The sequence below is a fragment of the Prionailurus viverrinus genome, chromosome B1 (assembly GCF_022837055.1).
Source record: "Prionailurus viverrinus isolate Anna chromosome B1, UM_Priviv_1.0, whole genome shotgun sequence".
Taxonomy (NCBI): Eukaryota; Metazoa; Chordata; class Mammalia; order Carnivora; family Felidae; genus Prionailurus; species Prionailurus viverrinus.
The window spans coordinates 75,929,550-75,951,591 of NC_062564.1; the positions used below are offsets into that span (position 1 = coordinate 75,929,550).

Genomic DNA, 22,042 nt, shown 5'->3' on the forward strand with positions numbered 1-22,042 from the left:
AGGGGTCTTTCTTACCTGGTCATTTCTGTGTGTATTTTCAGCTTTATATTAATATGGTGAGGGGTTGAGGTGGGGGATGGTTGGCTATTCTGTACACTGCAGCATCTTGGGGAATTTTTTTCCTTAGCTCTTTTTAAAATCTTGGCAAAGTTTGGAAGTCATTTTGCCATTGGCATCTCAGATGACAAAGTCAGCTTGGTGATGTTGGCATAGTTGGTGTAGTCAGGCTGGGCTTCTCTGAAGAGCATTCTGTTCCTTGTGGCAGAGCGTTCTTGCCAGTGAGCCTTCATGTTTTCCAGCCTTCCACCACTGGTTGCATCGTTATAACAGGCCTAGAGCTGGGACAGGAAGAGGAAGTGGGAATATCAAAAAGCATTTGCTTTCCCAGGAATCTTAAAGTATTCTGTTCCAAATTCTGATGCATGAATCTTCTTTCACAAGTGTAAAAGCAAGAAGCATAATCAATCAAGGGTCTTTGTCATGCTCTGCAGCTTTCTTAGGAGATGCAGGCAGGAAATAATATGTGATTGTCAATAGTGTCCTGAATTCTCAGTGATGTTTGCCAACTCATAGGCCACCCCAGTGAGCAAGGTCAGAGGCTCCAACCTCAGCCGACAGAAGAAGCTGAGGGCTTTGCTGACTTGCCTTAAGGAGTCAGGGAGGTCAGGAGCCCAGTTAAAAATAGTAGTGAGAGTTGCCTTGTCCCCATTCTGCAGTATTTCTATTCTGCAGTATTTGCTAATTGTTCATTTCCAACACATAACAGGGATTTTTTTCCTTTATAGCTGGTTGTAAACTTTTAAGATGCCTGTCCTCACTCATAACCTGTGTTTTCTTATCATAGCTGGCTAGCTATCTTAGTTGCCTTCTTTTTCTCTTCCATTTTTACATCTATGAACATAGAGAAGTTAATGTATGTGAAAACGCTTCATGAACCCTCAAGGGGCATGTAAATGTTTTTGGTATTACTATGATACTCATATTCTTAACTTTGTGTCATTAAATTATAAATACTTGCATTTCATAGTGGCCAGTAGGTTTGGGCAAGGAATGGAGGTGGTTAAATATTTGTGTAATGCTCACTGAAATAACTTAAGGTTGCACATGTCACAACAGCATGAATTTATTTAAGATAAGGTTCTTGACCATGGATGTCTTTCAGAGAAGCACACATTGAGAAATTTCATGTACATTTACATAGTGAAGCAACAGAATGGAAGCATCAACAGAAAATAAGATACCCACACAGCTTTGGGGGAAGCTGGAAGTATTTTCAACCAGAAAATATATAGTTGGGGAAAATAATTTACCTACCATGTAAAAAACAATAAACAAGTTGTCTTTCCATATTCTTGATTGCAAACATGTTGCCTATGTGCAGGATTTATATACTTACATGTGGATGGTAGAGAATTCCCTGTCAGCAGATTTTTCACGTTCCTGGAGGGTTGCACCATACTTCATCACCTCTGTAGGGCCTTAGTATGTCCCACTTAATGTTGGCATAGGAAAGTTTTAGATAGATACAGTATCTAGAATGTTTTCCTTTCCACAGTTGATTTTCAGCAGCAGTGAATATAAGCCCCTGATACACACGTACAGTTTATGAGTTAGCATCAGTTTAAGTAGCTCCTGTCTCCTCCAGGCTCTCTCTCCCTCTTATGGCTTGTAATATCTCACCATCCTCTCAGGTAGAATTATCTACTCCTTTCTCCTGCCCCCACACTTTTTATTTTGAAGAAATTCAAACTTATGAAAAAGTTGAAAAAATAGTACAGTGCACATCCATCCTGCACCTAGATTGTTTTTCCCTCTGGATGAGTCATTTGAGAGTAGGTTGCAGACATCATGGCACTTTATCCCTAAATACCTTAGCATCTCTCTCCTAAGGAGCAAAAAACCTCCTCTTCTCTGCTCACTGAGAACTGATCACAACTAACAGCGATACAACACTGTTCTCTAAAACACCGTTCATACTCAGGTTTCCACAGTTGCCTTAGCATTATCCTTTATTTTCTTCTCCCCAGGCCAGGATCCATTCAAAGATCACATACTGCAGGGGCGCCTGGGTGGCTTGGTTGGTTAAGCGTCCGACTTCAGCTCAGGTCACGATCTCACGGTCCGTGAGTTCGAGGCCCGCGTCGGGCTCTGTGCTGACAGCTCAGAGCCCGGAGCCTGTTTCAGATTCTGTGTCTCCCTCTCTCTCTGCCCCTCCCCTGTTCATTCTCTGTCTCTCTCTGTCTCAAAAATAAATAAATGTTAAAAAAAAAAAAAATTTCAAAGATCACATACTGCAACTAGTTGTCTTGTCTCTTTGGTATCATTTCCTTCCTTTTTCTTTCTCCTTTCCCTTCCCTTCTTTTAAAAGTCCAGGCCAAGTTCTTTTGTAATCTGTTCTTAAAGCAAACATGATTAAGGAAATGGGGTGTTTTGCCCTATGAAGGCTTGGCTTTTTTCTTTTTCTTTTACTTGTTAACTTCCATGATTTCATGGCTTGCCAGGAAGCCTCTAAGGAGATGTATTGCTGTTGGGTGCATAAAATTAAAGATAGTTTTTTCTTCCTAAAAATGTACATCCTGATAGACTCCTCCAAAGGCTCGCTCCTCAGGACACTCATCAGGGACTGATGAACGCAGCAGGTACATGTGCCTGTAGGAGTTTGCTTTTGGTATTCACAGGCCTTGTTCCACCAAATTCCCTATCCATCCCAGTAGTGAATACCCAGCTAGCATTTTTTTTTTTCCTCTTCAAATTTTTATTTAAATTCTAGTTAGGTAACATACAGTGCAATATTGCTTTCAGGAGTAGAACTCTGGGGTTCATCACTTACATACAGCACCCAGTGCTCACCACAAGTGGCCTCCTTAGTACCCATCACCAGCTAGCCCATCCCCCACCCGCGTCCCTCCGCCAACCCTCAGTTTGTTCTCTATCATTAAGAGTCTCTTATGGTTTGTTTCCTTCTCTCTTTTTTCCCCCTCCCATATGTTCATCTGCTTTGTTTGCGAAATCTTACGGTATTTGTCTTTCACTGACTGATTTATTTCACATAGCATAATACACTCTAGCTCCATCCATGTCACTGCAAATGACAAGGTTTCATTCTTTTTGATGGCTGAGTAAAATTCCGTTGTGTATGTATACACATACCTATATATACCACTCCTTTGTACACACACACACACACACACACACACACCCTATATCTCCTTTATCCATTCATCAGTTGATGAATATTTGGGCTCTTTGTTTTCATAGTTAGGCTATTGTTAATAATGCTGCCATAAACATTGGGGTGCATGTACCCTGTATTTTTGTATCCTTTGGTAAATACCTAGTAGTGCCATTGATGAATCATAGGGTACTTCTATTTTTAACTTTTTGAGGAACCTCCATACTGTTTTCCAGAGTGGCTGCGCCACTTTGCATTCCCACCAACAATGCAGAGGGTTCTCCTTTTTCCACATCCTCACCAACACTTACTGTTTCTTATGTTGTTAATTTTAGCCATTTGACAGGTGTGAGGTGATGTCTCATTGTGGTTTTGATTTGTATTTCCCTGATGATGAGTAATGTTGATCATCTTTTCATGTGTCTGTTAGCTGTCTGGATGTCTTCTTTGGAAAAATGTCTAGTCATGTCTTCTGCCCATTAATTGGATTATTTGTTTTTTGGGTGTTGAGTTTGCTAAGTTCTTTATAGATTTTGGATACTAACGCTTTATCTGATATGTCATTTGCAAATATCTTCTTCCATTCTGTAGTCTGCCTTTTAGTTTTGTTGATTGTTTCCTTTGCTGTATAGAAGCTTTTTATGTTGATGAGGTCCCAATTGTTCATATTTGCTTTTGTTTTCCTTGCCACCGGAGACATGTCTAGTAAGAAGTTGCTACAGCTGAAGTTAAAGCGGTTTGCCACCTGTATTCTCCTCTAGGATTTTGATGGTTTCCTGTCTCACATTTAGGTGTTTCATCCATTTTGAGTTTATTTTTGTGTAAGAAAGTGGTCCAGGTTAATTCTTCTGCATGTCGCTGTCCGGTTTTCCCAACACCATTTGTTGAAGAGACTGTCTTTTTTCCATTGGATATTCCTTCTTGCTTTGTTGAAGATTAGTTGACCATATAGTTGTGGGTCCATGTCTGGGTTTTCTATTCTGTTCCATTGATCTGTGTGTCTGTTTTTGTACCAGTACCATACTGTCTTGATGAATACAGCTTGAAGTCTGGAATCCTGATGCCTCCAGCTTTGCTTTGCTTTTCCAGGGTTGCTTTGGTTATTTGGGGTCTTTTGTGGTTCCATACAAATTTTAGAATTAGCTTTGTGAAAAATGCTGGTAGTATTTTGATAGGAATTGCGTTAAATGTGTACATTTCTTTGGGTAGTATAGACATTTTAACAATGTTTGTTCTTCCAATCCATGAGCATGGAATGTTTTTCCATTTCTTTGTGCTCTGTTCAGTTTCTTTCATAAGTGTTCAATAGTATTCAGCCCATAGATCTTTCATTCAGCATACAGACTGTTGGTTAGGTTTATTCCTAGGTATCTTACAGGTTTTGGTACAGCTGCAAATGGGATCAATTCCTTGATTTCTTTTTTCTGCTGCTTCATTATTGGTATATAGAAATGCAGCAGATTTCTGTACATTGATTTTATATCCTACGACTACTGAATTCATGTATTAGTTCTAAAAGTTTTTTGGTGGAGTCTTTCGGGTTTCCTCAGAGTATCTTGTCTGCAAATAGTGACAGTCTGAGTTCTTCCTTCCTGATTCGTATGCCTTTTATTTCTTTTTGTTGTCTGATTGCTGAGTCTAATACTTCCAGTACTATGTTAGATAGTAATTAGTGAGAGTGGACATCTGTCTTGTTCATGACTGTAGAGGAAAAGTTCTGTTTTTCTGCTTTGAGGGTGATATTAGGTGTGGGTCTTTCATATATGGCCTTTATGATGTTGAGGTATGTTCCATCTATCCCTACTTTGTTGACGGTTTTTATCAAGAATGAAGGCTGAAATGCCTTTCTAGAGTTTGGTTGGTTCAGGCCAGTTGTTTCATTTCTCAGCAAGTCAGATCTTTCACCATAATACTATTCTTCTATACAAAGATGAAAGTAGATATCATTCTGAATCATTAGAGCTTTTGACTCATGAAATTTCTTACCACTATCACTGATTACTTTCGAGATTTCAGTGATATGAAACAGTTTGTCATGCCACTAAATTTCTCCAGGTAGATAACTTGTGAGTAAATTTTAGGATAGATTAGAAAAGACTCAGCAGTTTCGGTATGGGGTCAATCTAAAATGAATGGGTTTGTGTGTTTTAGCCTTTGTGACATTAATATATTTATTCTTAAAAGTTAAAAACAAGAGAAAGACAAATTTCAGAGTTAGTGGGGCAGGGGGGGTGGGCGGATCTTTCTCCAGTAAAGATTGTGGCCCCATCCTAAAGTTTTATTGAAAAAGAAAAGTGATTTTTTTTCTTAAACATTATTCCTGTATCTACTTCATGGCTTCTTCATACATCTTTTTTCCCCAGCCTGTCTGCATTTCAAACATATTTACTGTCTCAGAAGACACAAATGTGTGGTGGACATCAATGAGATGACGGTAAAAATTGGCTCATTTAACTAATTTACAACTATTCAACTTGTTAGAAGGTACTCCTTTCATTTGAGAATGGGAGTTTTTTCCAGCCACAGGCATGCATGCAGTGTTATCCGGGAAAATTTTGGGTCACCATAAAACAGAGACAATGAAGTAATACAAGTTTCCTGAGGCATTAAGAAATATGGTCTCTGTTGCACTGGAGATAACACACTAATTATCACAAAAGGTGTTGGTTATCATTTAAGGGGGAAATAGCATGTTGACATAATACATAATATCAGCATCTGTTGTGCTTTACTTTTGATTGTAAATCTAGAGTAATGGATCTATGGAGCTGTTTAGACCTTTTCTCATTAGAGTCTTTTGCCTCCTAGGAAAGCTTGCATACGAAAGATTCAAATGAGATGGGCATTCTGCCTTTAATAACACTTGAGTTCTGAAATTAGTATTTTCTAAATGTCTACCATATGTGGAGTAATTTTGTTTAATTCACAGAACAACCCTGCAAAATTGCTATTCTCTAACAGATAAGGAAACTGAGGCTGAGAGAGGTTAGGTAATTTGTGTAAGGTCACACAGCTAGTAACAGTAGAGATTAGATTCAGATCTTTCTGACTCCATTTTGTCCCAGTTTGTCCATTAGTAAAAGTCTTCTCATAGATCAGTTTGACTGCAATGAGTAATGCCAAATTAATAACTGTTGGAAATGTTGTGAGAAAGAGACCAGTTTAATGTATATACCCAATCTTGCTTTTTACTGGCTGTCAGTCCCTCTTAAGCCTTCCTGTCTGATTTGGCTAAGTGGCCAAGCTTGAGACTCCACAAATGAACATATAGTAGCTAGGCCATTGGCCTCCAACCCCAAAGGGAAGTCCAAGCAAACCAGGCTGTGCCCTGTGAGAAGTTTTAACTAGGTTAGAGATGGGTCTAGAGTTGCCAAGGTTTTTTCTTCTTTTTCATACGATCCACAGGTAAATGTCAGATCTTAGATGCCAGTGGTCTGTGGAAAAGCAAGAGAGATTGCTCCAGCTCTAAAGACCAAGCTGGTTTAGGCTAGCCATAGCTGGTGGTGACTGTGGGCACCAGGTCCCCCTTGCCAGGTGGGCAGAGGCTAGAGGAGGATGGAATCCCACCTGAGGAGATTGGGCCTTCTGGCACTTTGGACCAACACAACATCCTTGCCTTTGATCTTGACCAGACGTCGGGAGTGGAATTGGTGCAAGAGGATAAAGAGGAATTTTGGAACTGAAGAACAGTCAAAACTGCCAAACCACACCCTTCTTTGGAACAAGAATTGTTTCCTGTGAAGTGCATATTTGATATTTTTTCCCTTTTGTGAAAGAGGGATTTAAACAAAAGAAAATATAGCATTCTCTTTCTCCTTTTCCCTAGGCAGTGTCCATGTTTAGGCATAAAGAACATGTATTTATGTGGGTATATCCTTATAAACATTAATATCTACATAAAGCTAGTAACTTCTGATGGTAAAATTTCACTTTAAAAAAATTAACTAACTGACCAGTTTTCACAAGCTTAATTTTCATAGCTCTCACGAGTGTTTGTATTTGTTTTGGGTGATGATAAAAGAGCTCCGTGGTGAGAAGGGATGTGGGGTTGCAGAAATGGGGGAACAGTTTTCTCTACCATAAGGAAAATTTATCTGTGTAGTAATTTTTTTCTTTGACTATGAATTAGAGGGAGTTCATGTTTTGAAATAAATTTATGGTTAGCAGTAAGATAAAGGCCCATTTTACTGCCTTATTTTTACTTAATAAATCTTAATTACTTTCTATCCATAAATTAAAGCATTTACCATGCTGTATCTTAATCATCAGTTTTGTCATATATAGCATTAATTTCACAGAATAATTGCCATTTGGGCTTTTTGTAAAACATCACCTTATAGTCTTCACTCCAAAAGAAGTGCTAACTAGGATTTCAGCGAGTACACGAGTCTTGTCATGTTACCTCCGTTTTTAAAGGAGGCACTGATACCAGTTGGACTAACTTTGGGGATCACCAGTTAAGGATGAAGTAGGAAGGGGAGAGAAATGGTATGAATTACAGACTGTTATGAAAGGCAGTTTTATTTCTTTGAAGTGCATCACAAAATATTTCCTGGTATAGGTCCCAGGGACTGCCTTCACTGAATAGACTTATTTATAATTACTAGAATTCCAGGAAATCCTAGTGAATATTATATTGACTCAAGTGCGTTATATAATCTTCTTCATTCAGCTTCTTTGCTTAGCAAATCCTTTCCTAATAGTTAGTATATAGACTTAGAGTTTGTTCCAGCCCAAGTTGAGTTATCACAGATGTTCCTTAGAAATTAGTAGCATTTCATGATTTTTTGGCTCCCAGTCTGTGAAAAAGGAGTCCACGAAATTTTCAGTTTTATGTTGATTGGATAGACGTGAGAGTGGCATCAAATATTAGCTATTATCAAAAGTCACAGAAGTGAATATAAAAATGTGTGTATTTGCTGTGCAGTTGTGGCCCGTGTATCCCCATATCACACCTCACTGTTCCTCTGCTCTGCTGAGTATCACTGGGGAACTGCCCACACACACTTCTGTTTCTGGTGCCTCCGCTCAGCTGGTAAAAGACCGGAAGTGGGAGGAAAGGAGCCACAGGGTATTTCTCCTTCCCTAGCCTCCTCTGGCAACACCTCTGGCAGTGGCTGGGTCTCATCCCTGGCTCCACCTCCCAGGAGACAGGTCCGCTGTGTTTCTGGGGTCCTCTGGGTGCCCTATGCCCCGGATCCAGTGATGCTGCTTTTCCACACCCCCATCCCTCCATCAAGGGGTAGAAATGGCTTCCTGCTGTTGAGAGTCTCCTAAATTGCATTACTGCGCCCTCTGTGATGTCCAAGCTCTTTGTCATCTGTGTAATAAAGTCTCTTTTTTCAGGTGGTTCTGTTTTACATACTAAGGGTGGTTTCTTTTTCTTGACACATATATTTTATAGAACAATTTTGCTTTTATTTCATTGCTTATAGTCTTTTGGATGTTGATAAAGGGAATGTTAAATTATTCATTACCTCGGTTAATGTTTAATCAGCTTGGTATTGCATTTAGGTGGGGGGGGCGGAGCAAAGAGGAATAAGATAAAACGATTTGACTACCCTCAGGGAGCTCAGTCTGCTTGGAAGCTGGTGCTTTACCAGAGTGCATGGGTGCTGGAGAAGGAGTACCTAGACTGCAGTGGGGGCAGGACATCCAAGGCTTGCCAGGTGCTGAGATCTTGTTCAAGTGGATGAGAATACAGGGCATTACCAGCAGAAGCAGCAGTCTGCACAAAGGGTGTCAAATGCATGTTTGCATGAGGGTCTATGGGATTAGGGACAGTGGAAGAAGAGGAAGCTAGAAAGGTAGGGGTTAAATCGTGAAGGACATAGGAGACTCCCCCGAAGACTTGCACTTTATCTTTACAGTGATGAGAAGTGGTGAAGAAGGTTTTTAAGCAGGGGCATTGCATGGACAGATTTCCTCTTTAGAAAGATTGCTTTTGAATGGGTGTGGAGGAGATGTTGAGGGCTGGAATGGAGGGAGACACACTTGGCCAAGGTGGTTTGTGCAGAAATCTCAGTTGGAGGGGATGATGCTTGAATAGAGGCCTGAATTAAACCAGAGGATTTGAGAGGAAGGCGGGGTGGTGGGGAGTGGTGAGTCAGGATATACTGAGAAGGTGGAATATGTGCAGCTTGGTGAATTGGGGCGGTTGGGGGGGAAGATGTGTTGGTAGTTGTTATTAAATGATGGTCCATTTTACTCAGAGACTAGGAAATGCTTGCTTAAAACTAGAAGACTGTTTCTCAAATTGGGGTCACAATGTGTCCTTGGAGGTCTGATGCATGTTTCTTCTACCTCTGCCTCTTTTATTTTCTGATTAAATAAAAGAACCTCTCCACTTATTTTATAAATCATTTCGTGGGTACTTGTGTCTAAGGGTTTCAGAAACCTAGAAATAGAACATCCCCTGCTAAAGGTCCACTCATCACCAAATCTTCCACATGCCAGAGACTGTGTATTGTTTTACAAATTGAAAAGAACACAGTGCTTGCTCTCTAGGAGTTCAACCTCTGAAAACAAACCTAGAGAGAAAAAAACTGCTAAGAGAAAGATGTTAGAAACGATACCTGCCTGAACTTATCTACAGCGGAGTTTGGTTTAAGTTGCTGCTCCAGAGTTACAGCCAGGTATTTGCAGTTTACATAGCTATCAGTACGCTTTATTCTTTGAAGATTCAAAGTAGAGTGTCGTAATTGAGAGCCGGAGTTCCAGGGGTCTGACTTCCTGGCTCTGCTACTTATCATATGTGTCACCTTGGCCAAATTACTTTATCTCTAGAACCCCCTTCATTACCTGTAAGATGCCCTATGATTACTGAAAGGGTTAAATGGCTAACGTATGTGTTGTGCATGGCACACCTCCTGACACAATGCAGTGTGCAATAAATACTCGCCGATGATCATTCCCAAAGCCAGAGCGAAGCCTCTTCTAAGACTCAGTTGAGACCGGTGTGCTGTGTGAGTTCCAAGGATTGTTACTTTCCTTCTGCATTAAAGCTGTTGGGGCTAAACCTGAGATCCTTTGTAGTCACTTTATGTTCATTGTAAAGAAAATCCTGGGACATGCTTTCTTCGGGAGAAGTTAACTCTTTGGATTTTCAAGTTACCTCTTTGATCCCATTATACATGATTGGTTTTTGCTTCAGGAAACTTCTAGAAACCAGTGTGAAGGCCTGGAGATTGAGACATCACTGCCTCTCTGAAACCTTGCCTTGATATGCATCACCTCCATCCTCATTGGAGTTCAACACACATTAATTGAGCACCGCTATTTTTCAATTCCTTATTAGGCTCCAGGGATGTAAGGATGAACTGATAATTCCCATCCTCGTGAAAATTAGTCTAATGGAAATATATGTAAATAAGGTCAGTCCACTCTATTACTAGCACAAATGGAAGTGTGTAGACGATCAAGAGGGGTACAAAGGGAAGATTAGTAAGGAGAGTTTTGCAGGTTTGGTGACATCTCAGTAGATTCTGAATGGAATGAGAAAAGGGAGAGTCCACAGGTCAGCGTGGTTTGTATAGGTGATGGACCATATGGGGTGGTGGGGAGCGGAATGTGACGGGAGATGAAATTGAAGATGGGGGGTGGGTACTGGATCTTATAAAAGCTTAGCCTGTGGGCGTTGGGAGCTATTGAGTGATTTTAAGCAAGGGAATGCTGTAGGATTTACATTTTTAGCAAGATCTTCCCAGTATAGCAGGTGAACTTGAGAAGGATGTTGGAGATGCTGGCACGTTCATGTCCCCACTACAGATTCATTGAGGCCAGTGACAGAGTCCTATTTACCTTTGTATCTCTAAAATCTAGTACTTTATAGACACTTCAGAAGTTCCTCAGAATAAAGACAGCCCAAGTTGAATTTTCCAATTCTGCATCCCATTCTCACAACATGCTGACCTGGACCTCCATCTGTCATAAGCAGCTTGACTAAGATCATAATAAATTCTTTTTTCTTGGCATTCTTTTAACTGGCACTCTGTGTTTACTAGCCCCTCTGTGCAGCTCTAGTGTGGAGATGATTGATGCTTATAATTCTGACCCTGAAGTACTTCAAGTCTTCTAAATCATCAAAAAAAGATTAAAGTATATTCAATATTGCTGTAATGTTTATGTGTTTTCCTGCATTCTTATTCTTTGGAAATTGATGGTTTCTCAAATGCCTGCATCCTCTTGTGCACACAGGCACAGTGGGAGTCTGTGATCACCCACAACCCCTCACTCCCTCGCAGGGCCAGGTACAGGGAGTTTGTTAGCAATGCATGTGCAGAAATGAGCAAGCAAAACAAAGCTGGGTTCTCTTCATGTCTAGAAGGAGGAAGCAGGTTGGCCCCCCGAGGGGCAGACCGGACAGAGATGAGAGAGAAAACAGTGGGAATAATAAAGCAAGAACTGGTACAGATTAGCAAGACAGGCAGTTTACAGCAAGCCCCCACTACGGTAGAGCCCAGGAGGAGCAGGGCTCCGGGCTGGGACACGAGCTTCACATTCTTGTGTGCCTTGACCCAAATCATCAGGCTGGGATTTGGCAGTGTTCTCTTCCAGCTATATTTGTATTGCAGTAACAACTGTTCAGTAAAATACCAAACATTAACAAGTGAAAACATCAATAATTAGAGAGCATCCTGTTCCCCGCCCCCCCCATCTCTTCATGAAAACCATTATTACTGCAGAGCTAACAATATTACTTGCCCCAGAATGAAGAAATCCAAATAGAAGTCCATTTTGTAACCTGGTTTCTGAAGAAAATGCATATAATGATGTTACTAGGAGGGAGATTCACTGTTTGAGTTCTCTTTCGGGGGTGGTATATTGCAGTGGGTAGAGACGCCTCTTACCTTTCTGTTGTACAGATTTGTCTTCAAAATCTGTGTTTGATCAAGTTCTGCCTGTGCTGGAGTGCCCCACTCATTATTCCAGCCTGGAGAGCCGGTCCCTAAACCACAGGGATTCTGTTTGTCACTCACTAGGCAAGGGCTTGTGTGGACCTTAGAGCTGACTTTACCATTTGCCAACTCAGTGATTTGGGTGACTCTTAGGATCTCTGGGTCTTAGTTTTTTCTTTACTGAAATAAAATAATACAAATCCCTTCTTTACAGGGTTGCTGTGAAGCTGAAACAAAATGGTGGATGTGGAAAGCCCTATATAAATAAAAGTATACTAAATATACTAATGAACATCATAAATATTCGAATAAAGAGTAGAAGTATGTTTCATTAGCAAGTACAAAAATTTTTCATCTTCAAAAATTTTCCCGAAGCAGAGTGGGGAAATGAACTAACTAGATAGGGATTTCTTACTATGGAGTAGATGTTCTGTCTGTTACTTTATGCATCCTGCAGGGTAGGTATTAAACCCTTATTTCAGAGAGGAGGAAACTATGTCTTCACACACTTATACATAGCAGAAGTGGGGTTTGGACCTGCTTACTCCAGAACTTAATGCTTTCACCTTATCTCTAGTTGCCGGTCTTATTCCTTACCCCACATCCCCACCCCCCGAAGTTCTTTAAAAAGCTGTTCATGTCCTTTTGGGCTGGGAAGTTTGCTAGCCATTTCTTGGTCGTTCACTCCTGAAAGTGGGGTAGGGTGGGATCTAGAAGGAACCTGTGAGGTACGACAGCCCCTGGAAGGACCAGAGGCTCAGGAAGAGTCGGGGTGCAGGGCACACTCGGTCTGTACCTCTAGCGAGTCCGCCAGGCCTGGTCCGAAACTGAGGAGGCAGGCATGCCCCATTTCCCAGCCCTTGAGGAAATGGCTGTGGCCGTTTTTCCAGAAGATTTTTCCCGGAGTTTCCAGAAGTTCCTTCTTCCTCTGGCGAAGTGTTTTCCAACCTCGCTGAGGTGGCTTGGTGAGCTGCTTCTTGGCTCCTCCTCTTAGGAATCAGTGCCTCTCCTGTATTCTGACCAATTCCTCGTTCTGTTTTAGGATTAAGTTTATTCCAGGTAACCCTGCTGGGCTTTTCTGGGTCCCTCCCTGTTAACTTTGATGTGGCAGTTCCTGAAGTTCCCCGTGGAACCCACCACTGCATGCATTTTCTTTTTTATATAAAGTTTTCCCGGTTCCAGAGGATCAGAGCCTACTTGCGAACTGGAGCTGCCCACACAGAGAACCAGAGATAATGCCTGTTGAAGGGCCAGATTGAATATTCAGGGAGGATGTCAGTGTGTGGGAGAAGCATTTGTTCAGACTGAATCTGAGAGATGCTGTGCGTCGTGTCTCCATAGGTTCTCAACAGGAGATGCGTCGAAGCGGCGGTGATGACAGGCCTGGCACTGAACTGCCACATAAACAAGAAGTCCTTGTTTGACAGGAAGCACTACTTCTATGCAGACCTCCCTGTAAGTACGCTTGGCGGCCCGCCCTGTGTACGGCCTCAGAGCTGGGGGGCTTGACGCGAGGGGGGGGGGGGGCGCGCCTCTCATGTTTTCAGTCAGAGCTCTGTCCGTGTCAGCGGGAGGTTCTGCCTGGCCCTGATGAAGGCAGGTGCCCCCCGATGTTTACTAGATTGGATGCAGTTGTCCTGATTGCTGACTCCTTGCTTAGCCTCATGCTTCTGCCGGCTCCCTCGTAATTGAATGGGGAGTAGAAGCCAGCGTTCTCGGGCTCAGCCCAGCCGCGGTGTTTGGCGCTAATTGCCTGTTAGGTCAAATCTAACTCTGTGGCTGATGCAACAGTAAATGCATACTGTAGCTTTGCAGATGGAGTGATAGCTTCCCTCTTTGAAGTTGAAGTTACCAGTAATAGGACTGTCTCCTCCAGGGACATTTCTGTCATCTCACGAGGAGCACATAAGTGGACAATAGTAAGCGGAAACATGAACCAGAAGCCTCGACTAACGACAGTAATTGTGCAGTAAACCCAATATTAACCTGCTTTTTCCTTAAAATTATAGTTTCTTCTTTAGGAGAAGCCAGGGTGAAGTAGAGCCAGTTTTTCATAATGTTGAACTGAACCGAAACTGTAACGTTGAGTGGGTTTCCCAAAATAGTATTTCATTTGATCTGAGCCTCTGATTAGTAAGTATGCCCTTTCTTCAGATTTAGAAAAACGATAGTGAAGATATTGCTTCCCGTTATTCTCCTTGAACTGAAGATGAGGGTGAGCTGGTTGTTAGTGGGTGAGGGCGGAAGTGCGATTAAATACAAAATGCGACTGGAACCTTATTTCTCCAATTGCTTGCTTGCTGCTTTCCCCTCTGGCTGCCACCCGTTAGCAAATTCTATCGCTTGGTAGGATGAAGGGAATGAAACTGCATTTTTTTCCATCTTTTGAGAGTGCTAATCAGTTCGGTTAAGGTGGGAGACTTAGCATGCAACTAAAATGAGATGTTTTAATTATCTGTGGCTTTCTGTTCTTTCTGGCCCAGGTGGCTCAGATAACCAGAGTTAGTCTTGCCAAATTTTACATGGAACATACTCCTGTAAAACGTCTTTGTTGTTTATCTGAATAAACAGTTCATTCAAATCCAAATGTGACTGAGCATCCTGTATTTTATTCAACAACCCTATTCAGAGTTTAATTTTTATACATTGCGACTTGCTGTTTCAGCACAGAGTTGACCCAGTGCAGCGGTTCTCAAAGGGCGGTCCCCGTGCCACTAGGATCAGCATCTCCTGGGGACTTGGTAGAAATACAAATCTCAGGTGCTGCCCCAGAGCTGCAGAATGAGAAACTCTTCGGGTGGGGCCAGTCTGTTTCGACCAGCCTGCCAGAGGACTCCTGATGCAGAGGAAGTGTGAAAAATGCCAGCCTGGTGGCTAAGAGCAGAGTGTGGAGCCAGACCATCCGGTGTTCAAATCCTGACATGGATACTTACTAGCCCTGTGGCTTAGGACAAGGCACTTAACTCCTTCCCTGCTCCGTATCTCCCTCATAGGGTTGTCGTGAGGATTAAATGGTGTGAAGAACTCAGAACAGTGTCTGGGACCCCATAAGCACTGCGGGGGCTTCAGCTGCTGCTCTCTGTTCTCCAGTTCTCCATATCAACCTCCTGTCTCTTTAATGTGTGCTGATGCGTGTGTGCGTTTGGAAGTCCTTCCACCTCTACTTAGAAGGAGGTGAGGGAATCCTTGCAACATCCATCAGTATTTTAGTACTACATGTTTTCTTAGCCGAGTGTGAGTGTCACAGCATTTTCTAGCGAGGGAAATGGGAAGTTGGGTCATGGAGGGCAGCTGGCATGATTGGTTCCCTTAAAGAGTAGGAACAAAACAAGCGTAAAGGCACTAGCAACTGCTGTCTCCCGCGCTGAGAGTAGATGGCAAAATGCTTAGCCAGCACTTCTTAATAAGGAGGGTCTGTCAAGAGCCCAGTAATCAGATGCAGGGTTTAGGCTAATGAGCTAAGTGGAAACAATAAATTCTTCTCTTAGAGGCCTCTGACAATGAGATTATTGTTATTCCCCAATTTGTAGGGAAGATGGGATTCGTGTTTATTGCATCATGATTGGGGGTTGGGGGAGGTTCAGGGAAGGTAAGGGAGGGGGGAAAGCCAGAAGAGGCCAGGTTAAATTACAGCTAAATTGCATAAACTAATTTTCTTCTCCTTTTCCTTTTTTCTTCTGTTGTGTTTTTAAGTAAACCTCTAGTCTTAGTGACATAAAAAGAAATAGTGAACTGGACTCCCGCTCACATTTATGGCCTAATCACTGTGTAACTCATGTTGTGTGCAGGCAGGCTACCAAATTACTCAGCAGAGACTCCCGATTGCTGTGAATGGGAGCCTGGCATACAGTGTCTGTGTGGGGAAGAAATGGAGGCAGGTGATCACCAAGACCGTGAGGATCAAGCAGATCCAGCTGGAGCAAGACAGTGGCAAAAGCCTCCACGATGAGCTGCGGTCTCAGACACTCATCGATTTGAACAGGGCAGGTAGGCTTGGAGATTTTCTCTTGCCTTTCCTTCCAGCCAACCCTCTTCCCCCCTAGAGTTTTCCCAAATCAGTTGAGGAAATAGGCCCAAGAGTTTCATAGATCCAGATCAAATATCAGCATTGGTATTGGCACAACTGACTCGAGAACTCAGCCTGAACTGTGATTACCATTGGGCTTGCTTATAACCCACCAATAACTGTGATTATCGTCAGGCTTGCTAATAACCTATCCCTAAAATGTGATAAATGTAGCCACCTCGTCACCGACCCCGCAGCTCGATCTCTCAAGCAGACACTGAAAGAACCAAAGTTAAAAATCAAAATTTGAAGGGGAGGAGAAACCATTCAAAGGCTAGAACCCGTGTTGAGAGTCCATCAGTGATGCAGGGTTTTCCTGAGACTTCAGCCTGATTTATCTGGAGAGCTGCGATCAGGCTGACCCTGCCTCTCTTTGGTAGGAGTTGGCCTTCTGGAAGTGGTGCTGGAGCCGGACATGTCCTGTGGAGAAGAGGCAGCAACAGCCGTCAGAGAGCTGCAGCTGATACTTCAAGCACTGGGGACCAGCCAGGCAAATATGGCAGGTAGAAGCCACAGAGGAGCTGTCGGTCGTGTCCCTCCTTGATCTTCTTTTTCCGCTTCCCAGGTGTCTTCTCACTGGAGTGTTTTCAGCATCAGCTGCATTGGGGTTGTTTACGTGTTTTGTCAGCCTTTAGACCTCTGGGGTTTTTTTCCTTAGAGTTTTCCTTGGATTCCTTAATGAGCCCCTAGTCAAAACTAAACACACCAACAGCAACGGCACCAAGGCACTGAGCCCAAGAATATGAGATTAGGAGTTGTTAAAAAAAAAAAAAAAAAATTCAGCTGAGTAAATTTGAAGATGAGACTGGCTTTATTTAAAGATTCATGAATCAGGCAGCGTCTCATCTAGCTAATAGGAGGTAGCTCCAAGGAGTTGTACAAAATGGAAGACTTTTATAGAGAGAAAGGAGTGATAAAGGAAGTTTTATAGCAGAGAGTGGATTGTTTCAGGTAAGGTCACCTTTCTTTGGGGGGCGGGATTTGTCATGCAGATTACCTCTCTGGTGTTGATCAGGAACTTCCAGGTCAACTGGATAAAAGGTCACAGTCCTGGGAGAGGCTGAAACTGCACTTAAGTTTTGGTTTGCTATACTGGGGGTGAGCGACTTTTCTTTCTTTCTTTCTTTCTTTCTTTCTTTCTTTCTTTCTTTCACAAAGGACTAGATGCGACTAGATGCTTTCTTCTGGCTTCTTCTATCCAAATGTTGTTTTGCACCAAAATTAGGGTCAGTGAAATAGTGTGTTTGAACAGTTTTATCTTTCTCAGAAGACATTATATTTTCCAGAATAGCTCTTAGTTTGTGAGTCTGTGCAGATAGCACTTAGTTGCTACTTGATGATTTTTATTTGTGTCTTTCATTTTGTAGAATTTTCATCCAACTACAGCTGAAGCCCAATTACATCAAGTATAAGGCAAAGTTATGATTTCAAAATATTTGAACTTTGGGATAATATCAAGTTCATTAGAAATGTAGTAGGAAATCAAACAAAAGAAACACCTGTGCCATTGGGACCAAGCAAAATGTATGTTTTAAGTGTTTGCAAATTGGGTATAAAGATTACAAGTTTGGGGGGCACCTGGGTGGCTCAGTCAGTTAAGCGTCTGTCTCTTGATTTCAGCTCAGGTCATGATCGTAGGGTTGTGAGGTCCAGCCCAGCATCAGGCCCTGGGCTGGGCGTGGAACCTGCTTAAAATTCTCCCTCCACCTCTCCCCCTGCCCCTCCCTGCCTCACTGTCTGTCTGTCTGTCTCTCTCTCTCAAAAAAAAAATAAAGATTACAAATTTTGGTCAAACTCAGTTTCTTAATGGTTCCTCTCATGGCCCCTTCCTGGCACTCCCTTTTTTTTTTTTTTTTTTAAACTTTATTTATTTATTTATTTTGAAGGAGAGGGAGAGAGAGGATGCATGCAAGCTGGGGGAAGGCAAAGATAAAAGGAGAGTGAATCCCAAGCAGACTTTGTGCTGTGCTGTCAGCATGGAGACTGATGTGGAGCTCAGACTCACACACTGTGAGATCATGACCTGAGCCAAAATCAAGAGTGGGATGCTGGATCAGCTGAACCGCCCAGGTGCTCCTCCTGCCCTTAAGTCACCAAAAGCTAGCCTCACCCATGATTGCCCTCTATTTTCTGTTCCCAGGGGCTTTAAACAAAACTCTTGCCACTCAGCATTCCTTGAGTAGAGAAAGGCAGGAGTGGAGAAAAGATACAGATTCTGCATATACAGTTGTTAATTCATAGTTCAGTAGTGTATTAGAGTACTCCAGCGAGACAGAACCAATAGGATGTGTGTATATGTGCACGTGAATGTCATATGTATGTATGTTTATATATGAAGAGATTTATTCTAAGGAACTGGCTGATGTGATTATGGAGGCCCAGCAGTCCCATGATCTGTAGTCAGCAGGCTGCAGGAGGGCTGGTAGTATAGTTCCAGACCAAGTCTGAAGGCCCGAGAACCAGGAGAGCCGGTGGTGGAAGTTCCAGTGTGAGGCTGAATCCTAAGGCTGGAGGAGACCAGTACCCCAGCTCCACAACCGTCAGGCAGAGAGAGCAAGTTGCCCCCTCCTCTACCTTTTGTTCTCCTCAGGCCTCCAGCAGATTGAATGAGGCCTACCCACAATGGCAAAGGCAGTCTGCTTTATTCAGTCTACCAATTCAAATGTTCTCTCCTCCAGAAGCAGCTCACAGACACACCCAGAATACCGTTTAACAAATATCTGGGCACTTCGTGACTCTGTCAAGTTGACCCATAAAATTAACCATCAGAAAGTGGTCACAGTGGATGCCAGTAAATACCATTTGAGGATGATGATTCATCTCCTTGTTGGTTTATAATACTATTTACCAACCTTTTGATGTCCCACATTATATTTGTGTGTTACAAAAGGACTTCTGAAATTGTAACGCCACATTTGTCACAGAGAACATGTTACAAGCAACAAACTGTAACATTGGAGCCCCATACAAGTTGAATTTGAAGACAGAACTTGCCTATTTAGTATCTACTTTAAGCTAAACACTGGAAAAACACAGCTACATGAGTCTGCCTACAACTTGGCTTTATAGAAGCGAGGCTCTGTTGTAGGGTAAGAGAACTCTCCATTTCAGATTTATGGTTCACGCTGCTTTTTTACCCACAGAACATAAATGAAATATGGGCAGGTTGGATGGTTATCCATTTATGCACTAAGTGTTGATTCTCTATCACTTAAAAAAATTTTATTATTCCATTCTTCCTCAAAATAACTGTGATTCCTAGCAAACCTATGGAATAATAAACGGACCACCTGTTAGCTGAGAAATAGTCCCATCTGGGTCCTTGCCAAGAGATAAACCATAACGGCAAGAACTCATCAGTCGGTGACAGCTGAGAGAGTTCATTAAATCTCATTTGTTGTGACACTGTTTGTTGCTTTTAAATACAAATCCAGCAGCTTTGCCCCTAGCACAGCAGCAGAGCGGCTGCGGCTGTTCTGAGTGCTATGGGGAGGGAAGGTCCGCATAGAGTCTGCAGGGGTCCAGCTTTCTGTGCTGTTAGTATTTTATCAGCCCCAACCCCTTTGATCCTTCTTCTGCCCCACCACCGTAGGACCACTATGCTGGCACTGGAGACTGCAGTCTGAGAACTGAGGACCACCCTAGAAGGGACCAGTGGACCCCCAGGGTGCTTTTGGAATGAAGCCTTAGTTGCTCTGGACTGTGATTCAGTGAGTTCCTGATAGTTTTGCTAATGAGCATGGGTCAGCTCAGCCTGGGTTCCTGAAGTCATTTCCTTCTCAGTGGACGTTTGCCACTGTTGAGATCCTCAAAGCCATCTGTAGAGCTGAGTGTGCACTGAAGTAGACATTTGACATGGTTTCGGTGATAATGTCTGCCATTTTGAACGGCTAGCCTGTGCTCATCAGCTCACCAAGCATTTTTAAAAATTACCATCTCGTTTAAACTTCACGGCATTCCTGAAACATAGGTGCTGTCACGCCTGTTGTATAGGTGAAGAGGCTGAGGTTTAGAGAGGTCGTGTTATTTGCCCAAGGCTCACAAGAAGTGACTGAGCTGGGATTTGAGCCCAGGAGCCCTTTCTCTAAACCCCGCATCACACTGCGTCCTAGAGGCAGCCACGACAGTGTCACAGCCATAGATGACACCTTAGAGAGGCAGGATGGCAGACCATGGGTGCTGAGGATGCTAAGGTCCCAGCCCTGGGTTGGGGCCCTGTCCTGCCTCTGGTGGCCGAAAGAACCTGGGCAAGGGGTTTTGATTTCTCTGAGCCTCACTTTCCACATTTATGAAGCGAGTCCCCAGATACTTGTGTATGGAAAGGGAAAGGTCATCACATAGGGCTGGGCAGCTGGGTGTGGTGTCACTGTGCACTGAGACATGGAAGACGGGGAGAAAATCTGGAATTCCATCTTGGGTATGTGAAGTTTGAGATGCCCAAAGGGTGTCTAAGCGGCTTCATCTAAAGCTGCATCGTAGGAAATGAATGTGATAAAGTGTATAAAACTTCTCACAAGCACTGACAAGTAGCATGTGCTCAGTAAACGTTAGGTGCTTTTATTAATGATAGTAAGTACTGTTGCTTTTACAGAACCACCACTCACTTTGGGTACATAAGCTTTGCGAAATATGTTCAATAAAATTTGGTCAGTGTGTGTGTGTGTGTGTGTGAGAGAGAGAACTTGTTATTTAAGTCCTGGAGAGCATCCAGTGATCAGAATGAGATAGCTTAACAGACCTCTCTAAATCCTCAGGCCCCTGCTGTTTACAGAAACAGTTTTCTGTCCTGATGGTATATTTCTGATGTGTGAATGTGTTCTTAGAAAAAAAATATGTAACTGCACCATATCACTGCGCTCAGTGGTACCGTTTTTTAGTTTGGCTGTTACAAATCTCTGCTTCTGGAGGGCAGAAATCGAGCTTGATAACGCTCTCATGATGTGTGAATGAAGGCCCCTCACTCAGTGCTGCAGAATGCATTGAGGTAAACCTGACTGGTAAGGCTTTTGTGCACCGGAGGCAATTTAACTTAATTTGTTTAAAAGGTATTTTGTCTTCACTGGATAGAATGTCTTTTGTTAATGCTTGATACTATATTTGAATCCAGGCTAGTGGACTCTCTTTCAACACTGCAGGATACTAAATGATTCCTCTCAGACATTTATGTAGCATGGCCTTCGCCGGGAGAGACTGAAATTCATGCTCTTGTTCCTTATCCAAGTTAAAATTCTAAATTGCAAAAGATGGTGCCATTTTTAAAAGCGGGTGAAGTCCCACTCAGGGTTCCCTGAGTTCAAAAAAAAAAGTTGTTTCCCAAGAAGTGAGATTTGGTTGAGCACAGCTCAGCATACTTTAGAAGTTTTCCTCTGAGCTGAATAGGCCTTTCAGATGATTCCAGCTGTAGATCAGTCCTATTCAGACAGAAGTTGAGAACTTATCAGGAGCCTCTTGTGAGACAGTAACCAGTCTGCTTACTCATTGCTCAGGAAAATACCAGAGTTCTGGCTTCTCCAACAAGGTATTAATTTATTGAACAGTTACTTTCTGCCAGATCCAGCTCTAGATTCTGAATATGGCAGTGAAAAAGACAATGGCATCAAATAAGACTGAAAAGAGTTGACAAGGGATAGATTACCAATAATGAGAAGAAATTTGGATTTCATCCCAAATGCAGTGGGAAGTCATTGAAGGGCTTTTAAGTAAGGGAATGACAGAGTCTGAAGAATGTTGTAGAAAACCACTCTGGCTGCTGTGTTGAAAGTGGATTTCAGATGAGTAGGAGTAGAAGCAAAGAGACCAGGAAAGAAGCTCTTATAGTAGACCAGATGAAAGATGATGCTGTTTGGGACAGGGTGGCATCAGGAAAGATGGAGAGATCAAGCTGAGTAGATTCAAGGTGGATTTTAC

The 22,042-nt window shown here is 42.6% G+C and overlaps 1 protein-coding gene across 3 annotated transcripts in view; it reads left to right on the plus strand.

Moving 5' to 3' along the window:
- Positions 1-22,042, plus strand: part of GATB (glutamyl-tRNA amidotransferase subunit B) — an 83,961-nt gene that overhangs the window by 18,515 nt on the left and 43,404 nt on the right. For 2 of the 3 annotated variants that reach the window (XR_007151684.1, XM_047856803.1), the window contains exons 3-5: positions 13,411-13,524; positions 15,858-16,056; positions 16,516-16,638. Coding sequence is in view for 2 of the 3 variants with exons in the window: in XM_047856803.1 (XP_047712759.1) it covers positions 13,411-13,524; positions 15,858-16,056; positions 16,516-16,638 (436 nt within the window). In the remaining variant the exon portion in view is untranslated. Of the gene's footprint in view, positions 1-5,573; positions 5,607-13,410; positions 13,525-15,857; positions 16,057-16,515; positions 16,639-22,042 lie in introns of those variants that run through there. The other variant, XM_047856804.1, reaches the window with a different exon arrangement.